At 38.9% G+C, this 17,106-nt stretch overlaps 1 protein-coding gene across 1 annotated transcript; it reads right to left on the bottom strand.

Moving 5' to 3' along the window:
* Nucleotides 1–10,487: 10,487 nt before the first annotated feature.
* On the bottom strand, nt 10,488–15,343 carry LOC121377283 (BTB/POZ domain-containing protein 2-like). Its single transcript, XM_041505220.1, has 3 exons — nt 15,286–15,343; nt 13,515–13,843; nt 10,488–11,416 (listed from the first exon to the last, which is right to left on the bottom strand). Exons 2-3 carry the CDS (start codon nt 13,811–13,813, stop codon nt 10,753–10,755), a joined length of 963 nt encoding a protein of 320 aa, XP_041361154.1. The 5' UTR covers nt 13,814–13,843; nt 15,286–15,343; the 3' UTR covers nt 10,488–10,752.
* Between the last annotated feature and the right edge of the window lie 1,763 nt (nt 15,344–17,106).

The raw sequence follows: 17,106 nt of genomic DNA, 5'->3' as shown, positions 1-17,106 counted from the left end.
GCCCAGAGGGAGCCCGGCAAAAGTGTTCCATTTACAAAATAGTGGGTTTATTTTTAACTTGGAAAAGCCAGTGTAGTGAAACCAATTCGGAGTGCGGCGTCTTATATGCACCAAACGTAATGGGATTTTCTGTTCTAAATGCTTAAATAATAAAAATATTCCAGACATAGCAGCTTTAATGAATGTGGAGTTTAGATTATGTGCAATTAGATTAATGAATGTGGTGTTCAGATTATGTGTAGTCAGATCAATGAATGTGGAGTTTAGATTATATGTAGTTAGATTAATAAATCTGGAGTTTAAATTATGTGTAGTTAGATTAATGAATGTGGAGTTTAGATTATGTGTATAATAATGAATGGGTTGTGTAGATTACATGCCTGCTAATGAACTTGGAGTATATATTTAATAGTTGTGTAATAATTAATGTGGGTTCCATGTTATGTGTATAATAATGAATGGGTTGTGTAGATTATATGCCTGCTAATGAACTTGGAGTATAGATTATGTGTATAATAATGAATAGGTTGTGTAGATTATATGCCTGCTAATGAACTTGGAGTATAGATTTAATAGTTGTGTAATAATTAATGTGGGTTCCAGGTTATGTGTAGAATAAAGATATATTTATTATCACGCACTGAACTTAATAAATAAACAGCAACTCACCGCTCCTAGCCTTGTGTAACGTGGGTTTTTTTAACGACACCACTAGAGCACATCGATGTATTAATAATCGAATAAAGGTGTCAAATATTTGGTAATTTTTACATAGTTTTAGATATAGGAAACCCGCTACATTTTTCCATTAGTAGCAAGGGGTTGTTTTATATGCACCATCCCACAGACATGATAGCACATACCATGGCCTTTGATTTACCAGTCGTGGTGTATTGAATGAGAAATAGCCGGTTGCACCCACCAACGGGAATCGATCCTAGACCGACCGTGAATTAGACGAGCGCTTTACCACTTGCCTATGTTCCGCCCCTTGTGCATCAAGATATTCATGAATGAATACGTTATAAATTTAAATTGTATATATGATCAGTATCGTTACTTAACAGCTATCGTATTGATATGCACCAAAATTAAGTTATCTTTATTTCATCTTCATTCTTCTGTTTTATTAAATATAATAATTTTCCAGTTTCAACGGCAAATCGTTTGCAACTGAGGCGGATCTAAGGGGAGGGGGCAGGGGCCTGCCCCCCCCCCCAATTTTTTTTGCGATAGTTATAATTTTATTATATATTAATTTTCATTTGTTTATGATATCCCTCCAAACCTTCCCCAAAGTTCCCCTGACATTCCACCTCATGCCACTGCCCCCCAAATGGATTTTATGGATCCGCCCCTGTGCAAGGTCGCCTAAAATTCGCTTTTCCTCCTTCGTCTTTCAGATCGTCTACAACTTCTATTAGTTAAACAGTTATAAATGTTTTTAAACAAACAATAGTTGTTCATATTGGATCCCTGATATTAACAAAGAATGTAAGAATGAGGATTGTGATATGTAAATCTCCCTGTGGGAATACATGGTGGCACTTAATTGGGGTGGGGTGGTTCTGAAGTAATGAGTTTCTTAGTTATAAACTATGAACCTAGCTTTGCAATGTTATCTCCTGTCATAAGTAAGTGAAGCAAGGGATTGGTGAAGAGATTCTGGGATCTATCCGATTACCACACCTGATGAGTTATTGTTTTTATTCTGCAAATTTGCAAGGGCGGACCCAGGAATGTTTTGGTCCCCTTGCGTCCGCCCTTGATTCATATACCCAAATGCCCTCGTCCAGATACGTCACTGAGATTTATACCACTGGCATTACAAACATCAACAAATATAATTATCCGAGTGCTTAAACAATTATTATAGTCTACGTATAATAAAGACTGGGGAATTCATATTATGTATAGCGAGTGCATATTATACATATAATATATAATGGGGGAGTGTATATTACATGTATAATATACACTGGGGAGTGCGTATTCTATGTATAATCTTCACTGGGGAGTGCAAATGTGTGACACTGGTACCGAGCTGCGAACACTGTACCTACCAGCCTGTAGTCCGATGGCTTAACCGCTGTGCCACCAAGGCCGGTCCGTTAGTACAAATCACAACCAGGAAGTAAATTTATATTGAACTTATAATCCAGTTGTAATACTTCAAATAATTTCTAAGGAGTTGAAGTAAATAAAAAAAATTAAATTTGATTATCTTTACTCCTAACGTCAATATTACCTATAAGTTTGTGTTAAAGAATTTATATTTACCTGTCACGAGCTCTCTAGTATCGGTTTCGTTTCTTGGAAATGCCTGTTATCAGATTGTAGAGACCTGTTTCTGTTTATATACCGGTGTTAAGAGAAATGTTTACCCGTGAAAAGACCAACCGTAATCGAGGTTTGCGCTATGATAAATCAAATGATCACAATGGGTCTCAACCTAGCGCTTAAGTAATATAATCAATTTGGGTGGTTTTTCGTTGTTGAAGACCTAGTTAGTGTCAGAAGGTGGCTGTTACTATGGGGCGCTAAGTTTTATTAATTTGCCTTTTACTAAGGGGTGAGGGTGGGTGGTGTGGGAGAGGGTTAATGAACCCGGCGTGCTGTAAAGGGTTTGCCACCTAAAATCATATCTACATTTATCTAGGATCACAACCTAGGTGGACAAATTTGCCAACAAGCTACTGGAAATTTGTAAGTCATTGTTAAATATGATGCCCCTCTGCGAAGTGTGCGCAGTGTTTCAGATTTGGTCTCTTTTTTGGAAAGTGTTCACCTTATGTTTGAAGTCGACGATTAATTTGACGATGAGTGAAGTCACATTCTTGTCACCTGACGTTCAAACTTGGGAGGCCAGTAAAGTCTCCCCGCCCTCAACTCGCGTCTTCCCCCCTACTATACGCTGTTAACTATTATACGCCGTTTCGCCGTCGTGTCTACTTTCATTTAGTGCTTCACGAGATCAGATATCATCTTGTCTAAATAACCTAGTGACGTTGAAAGCGCCGACTTGCAAGTCGATTTTTTTTTTTTTTTAACGACATCACTAGAGCACACTGATTAATTAATCATCAAATAATTGGTAATTTTACGTAGTCACCGTAGGAAACCCGCTACCCTTTTTCTAATGCAACAAGTTATCTTTTATATGCACTTTCCCATAGACAGAAAGCACATACCACGGCCTTTGACCAGTCTGAGTAACAAGAAATACTCGCCTGAAAACGTCATTCAAACGAGTGACAGATTCATGATCGTTTTCTTGCACATCCGCTGGTGAGAACATCATTCCTTATTTTTGATAACACATACTTTTAGCACATATACGTGTGATAATTTGAAGATAGAAAGTTAAAAGTTTGTTTTGTTTAACGACACCATTAGAGCACATTGATGTATTAATCATCGGCTATTGGATATCAAACAATTGGTGATTTTGACATATAGTCTTAGAAAGAAAACCCGCTACCCTTTTCAGTTGGTAGCAAGGGATCTTTTATATGCACCATCCCACAGACAGGATAGAACATACCACGGCCTTTGATATACCAGTCGTGGTGCACTGGCTGGAAAGATAATTAGTTCAACGGGCCCACCGACGGGGATCGATTCCAAACCGACCGTACATGAAGCGAGCTCTTTACTATTCAATATACACGACTGGCTGTTTCTGGTCGCCCGTGCTATACCATCTAATGAATAAAAGCACGACCGAAATCGATTACATTGTGATGTATAAGTTAACCTGAAATGCATCTCTAAAGTAGTATTAAGCGAAATGACTGTAAATAAGTTTCAATCGGAAAAAAGACATTTAAAATTGTTTAAAACCTGGTTTTTAAGAATATGTAAGAAATAAACTACTACATTCGTGTCCGTTAGATGTCATTTATCTTACAACTCGTTGTTTAAAAACGAGTCCAACTCGCTTTCAAACGCTTTCGCTCGTTTTAAAACAACTCGTAAGACAGATAGTTTCTAACGGCCAGCCTTGTAATATTCACTATATGTATGCTGCGCATTCTACTGTACACTATTCTCTCTCCTAACAAGCGCGCCATGACTGGTATAACAAATACCGTGGTATGTGCTGTGCTGTCTGTGATAAAGTGCATATCAAAGATCAATTTGCTAATGGAAAGATGTAGTGAGTTTCCTTTGAAACCATATGTGAGAATTACCAAATGTCTGTGTCATTGTCTGTCTGTCTGTCTCTCTCTCTGTCTCTCTCTCTCTCTCTCTCTCTCTCTCTCTCTCTCTCTCTCTCTCTCTCTCTCTCTCTCTCTCTCTCTCTCTCTCTCTCTCTCTCTCTCTGTGTGTGTGCGTGTGTGTGTGCGAGCGAGTGTGTGTCTGTATATGTAAGTAGATACGTATGTATTGTAGGTATATTCCTGCGTGCGTACATGCGTGTATGTATGTGAGTGTATTCATGTATGTATGTATGTATGTATATGTGCATGTTTGTATATGTGTGTGCGTGTGTGCGTGTATGTATTGTAGTTACGCAAGACATATGAAAGTTCTTTGTACTAAAGTTATACAACCAACACAAGAAATACGAGCTGAGCTAATCAGGTACTAGTATACTGACCATAAAAATGTACACCGAAACACTTTCATGTGAAGTCACATTTTAGTGTACCCCTGCTAGTGCTGGTTGTGAACTGTGATGTGAAATCACATTTTATTGTACTCCTACTAGTGCTGGTTGTGAACTGTGATGTGAAATCACATTTTATTGTTCCCATACTAGTGCTGGTTGTGAACTGTGCTGTGAAATCACATTTTATTGTGCCCCTACTAGTGTTGGTTGTGAACTGTGGTGTGAAATCACATTTTATTGTACCCCTACTAGTGCTGATTGTGAACTGTGATGTCAAATCACATTTTATTGTACCCCTACTAGTGCTGATTGTGAACTGTGATGTCAAATCACATTTTATTGTACCCCTACTAGTGCTGGTTGTGAACTGTGATGTGAAATCACATTTTATTGTACCCCTACTAGTGCTGGTTGTGAACTGTGATGTGAAATCACATTTTATTGTACCCCTACTAGTGCTGGTTGTGAACTGTGATGTGAAATCACATTTTATTGTACCCCTACTAGTGCTGATTGGTGATGTCAAATCACATTTTATTGTACCCCTAAGTGCTGGTTGTGAATGTGAAATCACATTTTATTGTACCCCTACTAGTGCTGGTTGTGAACTGTGATGTGAAATCACATTTTATTGTACCCCTACTAGTGCTGGTTGTGAACTGTGATGTGAAATCACATTTTATTGTACCCCTACTAGTGCTGGTTGTGAACTGTGATGTGAAATCACATTTTATTGTACCCCTACTAGTGCTGGTTGTTTGTGATGTGAAATCACATTTTACCCCTACTAGTGCTGGTTGTGAACTGTGATGTGAAATCACATTTTATTGTACCCCTACTAGTGCTGGTTGTGAACTGTGATGTGAAATCACATTTTATTGTACCCCTACTAGTGCTGGTTGTGAACTGTGATGTGAAATAACATTTTATTGTACCCCAACTAGTGCTGGTTGTGAACTGTGATGTGAAATCACATTTTATTGTACCCCTACTAGTGCTGGTTGTGAACTGTGATGTGAAATCACATTTGATTGTACCCTACTAGTGCTGGTTGTGAACTGTGATGTGAAATCACATTTTATTGTACCCCTACTAGTGCTGGTTGTGAACTGTGTTATAAGCACCATCCCACAGATATAACACACACCACGGTCGTTTTGCACTGGCTGGAGCGAAAAATGGCTCAATGAGCCCACCGACAGGGATAAATCCCAGACCGACCGCACATCAAGCGAAGCTTTACCACTGGGCTACGTCCCGTCCCTCTTGGAGTCGTACCTTGCCATCAATAGCTAGAGCGTGAGTAGAACAGAACGAATGGATGCTTAACGATACTCCAGCACAACAATACACATCAATAGCTAGAGCGTAAGTAGAACAGAACGAATAGATGCTTAACGATACTCCAGCACAACAATACACATCAATAGCTAGAGCGTGAGTAGAACAGAACGAATGGATGCTTAACGATATTCCAGCACAACAATACACATCAATAGCTAGGGAGTGAGTAGAACAGAACGAATGGATGCTTAACGATACTCCAGCATGCTTAACGATATACACATCAATAGCTAGTGAGAGTGAGTAGAACAGAACGAACTTAACGATACGAAGCTGTGATGCTTAACGATACTCCAGCACAACAATACACATCATAGCTAGCGTGAGTAGAACAGAACGAATGGATGCTTAACGATATTCCAGCACAACAATACACATCAATAGCTAGGGAGTGAGTAGAACAGAACGAATGGATGCTTAACGATACTCCAGCACAACAATACACATAGCTGCTAATGGTAACGATACTCCAGATCCACACTAATACTTATGTCAATAGCTCTTCTGCGATACTCCAGATAGAAACAGCGAGAACACTAACGATATCCACCAACAATACCCCTAGGGAGTGAGTAGAACCCCTTCCCCCAACCCTAGATGAACAGAACTCCGACTGAACTAAACTGAACGAAATTGTGGTCGTTACTAGATATTTGTTTACGTGATCAATAGCTAGGGCGTGAGTAGAAACAATACACATCAATATCAACAGAATTCAAGACCACAATAATGTGGATGCACGAGTTATTAAAGGCATACTGTCACGTACGATGTCTTCTTTTAATATACCCAATGCCCCAACCCTAGAAATTACATTCATTTGTTTAGTGATCAATAAAAATATATTAAAATCCTGTCACGGATTTAATAAATGAAAATTACATTCATTTGGAATATCCAACCTCGCTGTTGTATCATCCAAAACATTTAGTTGAACCACGATGAAAGTGACTCCCTTGACAACCCCTGAATAAGTTTTATTGTTTTAATCTTAGAACTCTTTTATGGGAAGTTTAAAACGTACGGCGGACGAGTAGTGCCAAAGCTATATACACGGCGGCCATCTAAATTAATGTCCCCATGAATTGTATATACGTGATAGCCGCAAGTGTGGACCGGCTATGTACATGGCAAATAATTCAAACTGTATTATGTTTATGACAAAATAATGGCGAATTCGCTGAAACAGAATAATAGCCTAGTAACATGAACTCACGATTTATTTTTTATTTTTTAAATTTTTGTTTCGTCTTTTTATGTTCTATTTTTAAAATGTGTTTGTTTGTTGTTATCGTTTTCCTTTGTATGTTTTTTTCTCACGGAGTCACCGTACACAGGGCCACTGCAGGCGTGTGTGCAGACATTTTAGCCGGGGGTGGTGAGGTTGACTGAGACGACCAAAGTTTATAGGGGGTCGAGATATGCTACCACGGAAAATGTATACAAAGAAAACAGAAAAGAAAACGTGTTTTAGCAGGAAGGAAGGAAATGTTTTATTTAACGACGCACTCAACACATTATATTGACGGTTATATGGCGTGTGACATGTGGTTAAGGACCACACATATATTGAGAGAGAAAACCCGCTGTCGCCACGTCATGGGCTACTCTTTTCGATTAGCAGCAAGGTATCTTTTATATGCACCATCCCATAGACAGGATAGCACATACCACGGCCTTTGATTGCTTCAGCAAGAGGTCGAGAACGCGCCTGTGCCGTCGGCAGAACATTATGACATAATTGTTCTTGCTTAATACACAATATGTTTTTGCTTAATACACAATATATGTTCTTGCTTAATACTCAGTATATGTTCCTGATTAATACACAATTTATGTTTTTGCTTAATACACAATTCATGTTCTTGCTTAATACACAATATATGTTCTTGCTTAATACACAATTCATGTTCTTGCTTAATACACAATATATGCTCTTGCTTAATACACAATATATGCTCTTGCTTAATACACAATATATGCTCTTGCTTAATACACAATATATGCTCTTGCTTAATACACAATATATGCCTTTGCTTAATACACAATACATGCTATTGCTTAATACACAATACATTCTATTGCTTAATACACAATACATGTTCTTGCTTAATACACAATACATGTTTTTGCTTAATACACAATACATGTTCTTGCTTAATGCACAATACATGCTCTTGCTTAATGCACAATACATGTTCTTGCTTAATGCACAATACATGTTCTTGCTTAATGCACAATACATGTTCTTGCTTAATACACACTATCTGTTATTGCTTAATACACACTATATGTTCTTGCTTAATACACAATATAATGTCCTGCCTTACTAATAGACAACGAAGACGTGTTATTTATTTACTAGTGCGTTGATTACAATGTCGTGTAAATAATTTTTAAGTAGTTCCCTGATCTCATTAATTTACATATAATTTGCAACGTAAAATATATATGGCTTGTGCCACTCCCATCACAAGTTGTGCTCCACCCACGTCAGACATTTCTGTTCCAACAGGCCTGCAGTACTAGGGTGGATTACCTTTAGTGAGATTCTTTTGTTGTTTGCGACTGATTTTAGTCGACCTGTTCGGCGACTAGTATGACGGCCATTCTGGAGAACGCCACTGTTATTTTCCCTGGCTGATTTTAGTTGACCTGTTCAGCGACTAGTATGACGGCCATTCTGGAGAACGCCACTGTTATTTTCCCTGGCTGATTTTAGTTGACCTGTTCAGCGACTAGTATGACGGCCATTCTGCAGAACGCCACTGCTATTTTTCCTGACTGATTTTCGTCGACCTGTTCGGCGACTAGTATGATGGCCATTCTGCAGAACGCCACTGTTATTTTCCTGGACTGATTTTAGTCGACCTTTTCGGCGACTAGTATGACGGCCATTCTGGAGAACGTCACTGTTATTTTCCTCACTGATTTTAGTCGACCTGTTCGGCGATTAGTATGACGGCCATAATCAGAACGACACTGTTATTTTCCCTGACTGATTTTACTCGACCTGTTCGGCGACTAGTATGACGGCCATTCTGCAGAACGCCACTGTTATTTTTCCTGACTGATTTTAGTCGACCTGTTCGGCGACTAGTATGACGGCCATTCTGCAGAACGCCACTGTTATTTTCCCTGACTAATTTTAGTCGACCTGTTCGGCGACTAGTATGACGGCCATTCTGCAGAACGCCACTGTTATTTTTCCTGACTGATTTTAGTCGACCTGTTCGGCGACTAGTATGACGGCCATTCTGGAGAACGCCACTGTTATTTTCTCTGACTGATTTTAGTCGACCTGTTCAGCGACTAGCATGACAGCCATTCTGGAGAACGCCACTGTTATTTTCCCTCACTGATTTTAGTCGACCTGTTCGGCGACTAGTATGACGGCCATTCTGCAGCATGAAACTGTTATTTACATTTCGTATGCTCTAGCGCTCGAAGATTGAACACACACTGCAAAACGAAATGGAAAGCGGGGTCGACACGTGTTACTCCTTTCTTGACCGTACCTGTTTATTGATCGTACACTCTCGTACCCTCCTGAATTGGGCACGTCCACACCACTACACCAACCATGACGACAGATGCTTACTCGTTCACACGGTTTATTTTTCTTTACTAGAGCACATTGATTTATTAATTATCGGTTATTGGATGTCAAACATATGGTCATTATGACACCGTCATAGAGAGGAAACCCGCTATAATATTTCCATTAGTAGCAAAGGATCTATTATATGCACCATACCACAGACAGGATAGCACATACCACAGACAGGATAGCACATACCACGGTCTTTGATATACCAATTGTGGTACACTGGTTGGAACGAGAAATAGCACAATGTGACCACCGATGGGGATCGATCCCAAACCGACTACATCCCGCCCTTCGTTCTCACGGAGTACTCTAGGTTTATCTTCACGGAATACAACCCATCTCGACGCTACCGGCTGTGCACTTTAACGGCTTTAACGAGGCCACCACACCACAGTTTGAACTGTTAGACCGTCGTTGAAAACATTATTTGAAACTTGGGCGGATCCTGGAAATAGTGCGTGTGTGTGTGTGTGTGTGTGTGTGTGTGTGTGTGTCAGTGTGTGTCAGTGTGTGTGTGTGTGTCAGTGTGTGTGTGTGTGTGGTATGTGTGTGATGTGTGTGGTGTGTGTGTGCTGTGTGTGTGATATGTGCGTGGTGTGTGTTTGTGTATGTGTGTGGTGTGTGTCTGTGTGTGTGTGTGTGGTGTGTGTCTGTGTGTGTGTGTGTGGTGTGTGTGTGGTGTGTGTGTACGGTGTGGTGTATGTGTGGCGTGTGTGTGTTCTGTGTGGTGTGGGTGTGGTGTGTGTGTGATGTGTGTGGTGCGTGTGTGTATGGTGTGTGTGTGTGTGTGTGGTGTGTGTGGGATGGGTGGGTGGGTGGAGGGACTAACGGATAAAGGACACATATGTGGACCAACTTATCAAAACGGCAACCCAATGAACAAAATAAACAAATAAATAAATAAGGAAAAGGTGTGGGTGGGTACTTGAATATTTTTATGGGCATTATCTACATTAAGTATGTTGAACGTAACACGAATGGATTATGTATTTAATTACAAGGATACGAGATTGAAAACGCGTCGCATTAACGCGGTTTTCTTATGAGTGGTCCTGTATTTGTGTGAATTGTAACACTGATTGGGACAAACAATAAGGAAAGTAATATTCAAATATGCATCGTATACATTCGTAATAATCAATAATGTGTAGATACAACAGATTCACGGGAGTGACGCTAGTTTCTAGAATATTATTCGTCCGCTTTTCGGGCAAGACCTTCCCCAGGACGTGTCTCCAAAAAGGTCATATTGCATGCCACCGCTGTGTTTTCTTTTAACGTTTCTCGGTTTGTCAGAGAATGGCGCCACAGGAACATCTTTGCAGACAGCATGGTTGTGAATCAGCAACTGCTCCTTGTCTGTCAGCACGCCGCTACGAACCACTGTCCGGACAAAGAACTCTCTGTCCAGAAGAGGGAAGCGGATCTGCTGGACGATGTCGCCAAGTTGTGTTCGTAAAGTCTCCGTATTGATGGCCACGTGTTTCTGCTCACACTGGTGCTTGGCCCACCCAAAGGCAGCCTGGAATACTTCTTCCTCGTCTACTTGGAGGTCATCAGACTTCACAACATCCAGTACAGACGTCTGTGATAAGTTCAGAAAATCAGATGACTCCATAGCCGACTTTCCGTTTTCCATGATGTATTTAATGGCCGTGTTACGTAGTCCATCTGCATTAAAGAACTTGGCTTGTTCCAGGATAGTGCAGACGTTCTTGGCGTTTAAGAATGTGTTAAGGAATTTCAGACAAACATCTTCCAGCTTTCCAGTGCTGTACTTTATGGCTAGGTACAGTAGATACATTACGTTATCAGATTTCACTGTCACGTCATCAGCGTACACGAATCTGCCAAAAATAGACCAATAATTATTGTTATATTATTATACTTGTAAGATGTGCAACTCAAGCGCTAATTAAAGATGATGAAGATTTGTCATTTGTGTTTATATTGTGATGAATTGTATGATTCAATATCAATGTTTCATGAAATGTGCACAGTTCTATTTACAAAAAGGGATTTTTCTTTAAAGCACTTAAACATAGTATTTCTATTCGGCTCTTATGTTAGAATACAACATTGTCCAAACGATGTTTTAAACATTATACAAATGTATAGTTAATTTATAGAATATTAGTTTTTAAAAGACGTCTAATAGCTGAATCAAGAGGGTCAAAAGCCAATCTGGTTAGGTTTTTAAGCATTAAATGCGCCAGTTCCTTGGATTATTCTGAACCAGTATCATTTTCAAAATAGGTTTTCTGTTTTTTATTAATAAATATATTAAAGAAAGTATATTTCTTGCCTTGAACGGTGATGCATTAATCATTAAATAGCATCTTGTAAATTATTATTAACAGTCAATATTCCTCAGACTATATAAGGTGTTAGTAAAGTTTAAATAATTGTGCAAATGTGTTTGGTGTAAGTCAGAGAGTGGTTGTTTTTGTTTGGTTTGTTTTTGTATTTATTTTATTATAATTCCATTTTATAATTACTGTTTTGCAATAGGCATCTGGATTGGTTAAATGCTATCACGTGACCTAAAAAACAACGGTCATTCTTCCATGAATGTGAAAACGTCACCTTTTCGGTAAACAAATAAAAACAGAATGTTATTACCAGAACTACCTTTTTATCAATTACGTCAACAATGGAATCTCTGAGGATTCCATCGTTTCTATTTTTATCCCAATATGAATGAATGAATGTTTAACGACATTGTCCCAATATCGTCTGCACTGTGAGTGACAGTGACAAACGACAATCACAATCACAATGTCGGATGACAGACACAAACGTTTTGGTGGAGACTTTACATTAAGCCACCGCAATTCAAGCTTTGAATCACTCCGGTTTTGAACTGAGACACATAATGTGTATGACAGGCCAGAAAGAAAACAAAACTTCTATTAGAAGTTATAGCAGAGAATGCTCAATAAATCAAAAGAGATACATGAGCGGAACTCTGTCACATTTGACAAAAACACCAAGTCGACAACTTACACGCACGAAAACACATACGCCTTCGTGCACGCACCTGTCCTTTCCGAGAATAATATCACACAATCAGAAAATTCACATACACAATAACACTAAAACCACATTATCCCTTTCAAGTCAGTCTTCACATTCACTTTTCACTAATTCAACTTTTGACAAATGCAATTTTAATATAATAAATCTTCTAAATAATTTGACACTCTCCCTAGTTCAAGATTCATACTTTAACCGCTTTACAACAATTCTTCCATTTAGGTATATAGGTCTTTATATTCTTAATTAATTATCGTTTGATATTTTTGAAAACAAAACAAAAAACTGTTTGCGTTATCAATTGATGTTCAGAGATTTTAAATTTTATAACGTTTTATCCACATTTGATTCAGAAAATTAAAATGTATAAAACCTTATGTAAATCAGTATAATTAATCGGAGATTTGACGGAAAAAACAACAAATGTAACTTTTTAAGGGAATTCCCTTATTTATGTATTGATACAGTTGTAAATCATGGTGGAATAAAGTTCAGATGGGGTTTTTAATATAGTTTTGTATAATGGCAATATTAATGCATTTGGAATTATAAGAATTGAACGTTATATTTTTGACGTTCATGCGATAATGAACACCAAAACCGTTTTACACACTCATGTATGAACGGCTTCGTGCTAACGCGCTACGCCATTCATACAGTGTGTAAAACGGTTTTGGTGTTTATCATCTCATGAACGCCAAAAATATAACATTCAGTTCGTAAATATGCATGTTGTATTATGTTGATATTATAAATAAAGAGAAAAAAGCTCTAATGGTTTGATATACACTGAACAAAATATGCAATGCTAACATCACTTCTCATCAGACTTGTGGTAAGTTTTGTTTATTCTGATATATATATATGTAGCAGACAATTACGGTGTTTATTTGTTTATTTGTTTATTACCTGAGAAACAGATTAAAGACAGTGACGTCAACATCCGGGATATTCACCACGCCCGTTGCAGCCATTGGACCAATGAACATAGTTGCAAACACGTGACTGCGACTTATCAGCATGAACTTGTGAGCTTGAATTATCTCCCTTGTTGGACCAACGCGGAACGTGACGTCACAGGCAATCTTGTTTTCTAGCATGAAAAGGTTCGTTTCTGCCAGAGATCTTCTAGTCTGCCTGTCATCGTTCACTCCTAAAGCACGCGTAGCCTTCCGTCTGGTCTTACTTCTCCTATGTTCTGACGCCATTTTTAGATTTCTGGTTTGACACTGTGTTGACTGAAATGAGAGTGTAGGACTGGTTATGTATAGGCGGATACAAATATACACTGAAACAAATACAAAGTTAAAAGTGTATTTTGTTTAATGACACCGCTAGAGCAAATTGATTTATTAATCATCAGATATTGGATGTAAACATTTCATAATATTGACGTACATTCTATAGAGAGGAAACCCGCTATATTTTTCTGTTAGCAGCAAGGGATTTGTTATATGCACCATCCGACAGGCAGGATAACACATACCAAGGCTTTTGATATACCAGTCGTGGTGCACTGGCTGAAAAGAGATGTAGCCTAATGGGCCTATTGACGGGGATCGAACCCAAACTGTCCGCGCATCAAGTGAACGTTTCACCAAGACTACGTCCCGCCTCTCTCTCTCTCTCTCTCTCTCTCTCTCTCTCTCTCTCTCTCTCTCTCTCTCTCTCTCCGACACATACACACACACACACACCATCTCACAGGCAGGATAACACATGCCACGACCTTTGATATACCAGTCATGGTACACTGTCTGGAATGAGAATTAGCCTAATAGTCCACCGACGGGGATCGATCCTAGGCCGACCACGTACCATGCAAGCGCTTCACCACTGGCCTACACTGCCCCTTTTTACCCTTAAACACATTTGGTAAATTTATATTAAACGGCCGTGTAAGGACTATTGGCCTTGGAACCAAAATGTGAACGATATTTTGTTTAGAAATGCACTTATTTTCCCCTAACACAGGCCAGTTACAGTCACATGTTAAATATTCCTTTCTTCTATAGATACAGATAAACGATGGGCTTGGGTGTCACAAACATTCCTTTCTCCCCCTACTGACCACTGATCAAGTGCGTCTGCACATTCCTTTCTTTTATTTTAATACCTAATAATTTCTGCTTTTAAAGTAATGGGCTGGGGTGTCACAAACATTCCTTTCTTCCCCTTACAAGCATTCTCCCCCCCCCCCCCCCCACCAACAAATATCCCTTACTTAATAACTGTCTATTAAATAACTACACTTTCCTGTCCTTGTTTTTTTCAATCGCAATATCATCTACTACAGGAAAAAAAGAAACGTTATTAGGGGCGACTGTGGCAATGCTCTCCCAATAAAACCTGTTTTCGTTTTTATACTGTATTACATTTTATAAAAAAGATACATACATACATACATACATACATACATGGTATGGGCTGCCCCCCCCCCCCCCCCCCCCCCCCTCCAATATAAAATCCTGGCTACGACAGTGCCCTAACACCCATTTCTGTTACGCATCAAGCCACAACCAGGAAGTAAATTTATATTGAAATTTCAATTAAGTTGTAACACGTCAAACATTTTCCAACGAGTTGAAGTAAATAAAACTCTAATATAATTACCTAAGTTCCTAAAGACAATTAAAATATTATCTACATGTATAATGTAGTTTTAACAATTTCGTTTCACCTGCCACGAGCTCCCTAGTATCGGTTTCGTTTCTTGGAAATACCTGTCGTTAGATCGTATTGACCTGTTTCTGTTTATATACCGGTGTTAATAGAAATATTTACCCGTGAAAAGACTAGCCGTTATCGAGGTTTCCGCTATGACAAATCAGATGACCACGATCGGCCCCAACCTAGCGCTTCTGTCACGCTATTATTTTTCTGGAACCAAATTAGTGTCAAGACCAGAAGAAAATACTTTATTAATCTCGGGCCGTTACATAGCGGCATGAGAGGAATATATACATATATAGTTTATAACATTCAGTAATTTATTAACATCTTACCGTATGTGTATCACATATTTACAAAATAATGCACACATAATAGTACACAAGCCATTCCTTATGGAATTATGAGAGTATAGTATCTCGAAATTTCTAGTTAACAACTCGAAAAACCAAAAAGGTTATTTTTTTGGCTTGGCCCTAATACTCTTCCGTAATTACCAGATACAAATATTTCCCTGTGATAACAAGGTGTATGACAGAACTCTACGTCGCATAGTATACAAAGTATCTCATATATAGACATGCTTTTCAAAATACCAGTTTCAACGGGTAAGAAATGGTTACACTTTCTAAATGTTATGATATCTAACCACAGCTTTTCAGGAAGAATAATAAAGTCATTTAAAAAACACACAACACAAAAACCAAACACGATTTTTCTTTACATATCTCGTAACGTTTGCTTCTCAGTGACTGTGGTGAGTTATTCCATGTTTGTAATAAGTATCGTATTGCCTTTGATTTGTTTTGACCGGCTTCGCTGGCGTCGTGGTTAGGCCATCGGTCTACAGGCTGGTAGGTACTGGGTTCGGATCCCAGTCGAGGCATGAGATTTTTAATTCAGATACCGACTCCAAATCCCGAGTGAGTGCTCCGCAAGGATCAGTGGGTAGGTATAAACCACTTGCACCGACCAGTAATCCATAACTGGTTCAACAAAGGCCATGGTTTGTGCTATCCTGCCTGTGGGAAGCGCAAATAAAAGATCCCTTGTTGCCTGTCGTAAAAGAGTAGCCTATGTGGCGACAGCGGGTTTCCTCTAAAAAATAGTGTCAGAATATACGATATGTTTGACGTCCATTAGCCGATGATAAGATAAAAAAAAAATCAATGTGCTCTAGTGGCGTCGTTAAATAAAACAAACTTTAACTTTTATTTTAAATTTCCAGCCATTGCAATACTGGTGAAACGTATTTAAAGTATGCTGAGGGTCAGCTGAATTTGTAGCTAAGCGATCAAACATAAGGCTGGTGGGTTCGCAACCTGATACAGGCTCTCACCCAGAGAGAGATTTAACGACTCAATGGGTAGCTGCAAGACAACTACACCCTCTTCTCTCTCACTAACAACTAACCCACTAATAACTAACCCACTGTCCTGGACAGATAGCTGGGGGGGGGGGGGGGGGGGTGCCCAGGACAGCGTGTTTGAACCTTAATTGGATATAAGCACGAAAATAAATAAAAATAAAATAACAAACAAACAAATGATGTGTTTTAATTGTAATTCCTTTGCATCCCGGATCGGATAAGTAATCCTGTAGATCGTTCAGAGATAAGGAAAACAGAAGAGGGGATGAATTGTCGCCCTGGCGGATAACGGTGTTGCAAGGAAATAAAGATGATTGCTGATCAGTTACCGACATAATGACTTTAGATCTTAATACATCTAGTAGATAATTCTGATATAATGCCTTATGCCAACGTTGAATTCGTGGCACCATATCGAAAGCTTTCTAAAACTAAATAAAAGCACAGTGCAATTAAAAACAA

This window comes from Gigantopelta aegis, chromosome 7 (assembly GCF_016097555.1).
Source record: "Gigantopelta aegis isolate Gae_Host chromosome 7, Gae_host_genome, whole genome shotgun sequence".
In the NCBI taxonomy this organism is placed as follows: domain Eukaryota; kingdom Metazoa; phylum Mollusca; class Gastropoda; order Neomphalida; family Peltospiridae; genus Gigantopelta; species Gigantopelta aegis.
This window is presented reverse-complemented; position numbering and strand designations above follow the sequence as displayed.

Bases quoted from the DNA above. Each gene is read 5' to 3' on its own strand.
- LOC121377283 (XM_041505220.1), bottom strand. From the start codon at position 13,813: ATGGCGTCAGAACATAGGAGAAGTAAGACCAGACGGAAGGCTACGCGT. The intron at 11,417-13,514 runs GTAATAAACAAA...TATTTTTGGCAG, and splicing joins GTCTTTAATCTGTTTCTCAG to ATTCGTGTACGCTGATGACG.